Source organism: Austrofundulus limnaeus, unplaced genomic scaffold, assembly GCF_001266775.1.
Source record: "Austrofundulus limnaeus strain Quisiro unplaced genomic scaffold, Austrofundulus_limnaeus-1.0 Scaffold505, whole genome shotgun sequence".
NCBI classification, from domain to species: Eukaryota; Metazoa; Chordata; class Actinopteri; order Cyprinodontiformes; family Rivulidae; genus Austrofundulus; species Austrofundulus limnaeus.
In genome coordinates, this window is record NW_013952907.1 from 1 (window position 1) to 1,875 (window position 1,875).

General features: G+C 38.8%; 1 protein-coding gene across 13 annotated transcripts in view; it reads left to right on the forward strand.

The window, feature by feature from the left end:
* Nucleotides 1-655: 655 nt before the first annotated feature.
* cadps2 (Ca++-dependent secretion activator 2) overlaps nt 656-1,875 on the forward strand; it is a gene marked incomplete at its 5' end in the record, with an annotated part of 178,988 nt that continues 177,768 nt past the window's right edge. For all 13 annotated transcript variants that reach the window (XM_014025857.1, XM_014025862.1, XM_014025858.1 and 10 more), the window contains 1 exon segment: nt 656-988. In XM_014025857.1, coding sequence (XP_013881311.1) covers nt 656-988 — 333 coding nt within the window.

Below are 1,875 nucleotides of genomic sequence, written 5' to 3' on the forward strand. Positions count from 1 at the left end.
GTGTGTGTGTGTGTGTGTGTGTGTGTGTGTGTGTGTGTGTGTTTTAGCCACTGTTGCCTTTCTATCTGCTCCATTCTGACCTATGACATCAACAAGAGAGTTTTGTCCACACAACTGCCACTCACTGGATATTTTCTTTTTCAGATTATTCTCTGTAAACCCTAGAGATGGTTGTGGTGAAAATCACAGTATATCAGCAGTTTCTGAATTACTCAAACCAACTATTACATCATCTTTAAAGTTACGTAAATGTATTTTTTTTTCACAACTCTGATGATTGTTTTGACCTTCAGTAGAAAATGATTTAACCATTATATATATAGTGAAATGACTAGTGGGTGTATTATGTATTGGTATGCTAAAACTCAAGCTTCAGTCATTTTAGATTGGTCTTGCAACTCTTTAATGTTTAGAAATGTACCCACAATTCAAACACTTCATTTTAGTTTAAATAGGCAGTGTTGAACATAGATTTTACAATTTAAAGTAATAAATTAGACTTGTTTTTTGTATTTATACGCTGAACATTTACTAAAATAACAAGCCTGAGTAAGAATAAGAATGTCCATTCCATGAAGAGCTTTAGGTGACACAAGCTAATACAGTAAGTAAATTAAAAACGGTTGTGTAAGTTTTCTTTTCCTTCTCGTTACAGAGTTTCCTGAAGAGTGAGCGAGCCTCCCGAATGGTTCAAAGTGGCGGCTGCTCAGCCAACGACTTTCGTGAGGTCTTTAAGAAAAACATTGAACGGCGTGTCCGCAGCCTTCCAGAAATCGATGGTCTGAGCAAAGAGACTGTGCTGAGCTCCTGGATAGCCAAATATGATGCCATCTACCGGGGGGAGGAGGACACGCGTCGTCCAACACAGCGGGCTCATATGGGTTCTGTGTCGGAGCTGATCCTCAGTAAGGAGCAGCTCTACGAGATGTTCCAGCAGATCCTTGGTGTCCGCAAGTTTGAGCACCAGCTGCTGTACAACGGCTGTCAGGTCAGATGTTAGTCCAAGTACATGAGAATACACAGATACAACATGTGTGGGGTATTCACATCAGCTTCTTTCAGTTCTTGTTTATTTGGGAAGTTTCTCCCTTCAGTCTCCTCTTCAGGAGGTGAAATGCTCTGTTGGTTTCGGGTCAGGTGATTGACTTGGCCAATCTAAAACCTTCCACTGTTTTCCCCTGATGAAGACCTTTGTTTTGTTGGCAGTGTGCTTTGGATCATTTTCCTGCTGATTGATAAAATTCCTCGTGATTAGTTTCGATGCATTTCTCCATAAATTGTCAAACAAAATGTTTCTTTACAACAAAACAAGGGAATTTGATTTTCTGCTCCAATATTTTTGGAGGGCACTGTACATTTTGGCAAGTCATGTTTTTAGGATTTGGTGGCCTCCTAAATTGTCTTTCATTCAGCTCACCTTGTTTAAAAAAAAGAGATCTGACAGTGATGACCTTTGAGTAACCTCTAATCTCTTTGGAGGTTGTTCTGAACTCGTTGGTTTCTTTCTGTCCATCCATGCTTTTATTATGTTTTTTTTTTTCGTGGGCATTTATTTTATCTGTCTGCAGTTTGTCTGACATCCTGTCCTCAGCTGTCTGTGTAGTGTGTGTTAGTTAGTCCTGTGTCAGTCATTAAACAGACTGATTCCAGACTGAAGACACCTGAGAGGCTGATTACCAGACACACCTGTGTTTCGCATTTCCCTGTGGACACTTTAGTTTTGAACTTATCTGGAAATTCCATCTTTTTGTTAAAGTCAGTTTCATTCGTTTGTTTTTAAAATAATTCTGTTTGACTAAAACTCAAAGCCTTGATCAGGAGATTTTCAGTTTTTTATTCGAGTTCTTTCAATGTTTCAATGAGATATATATATAT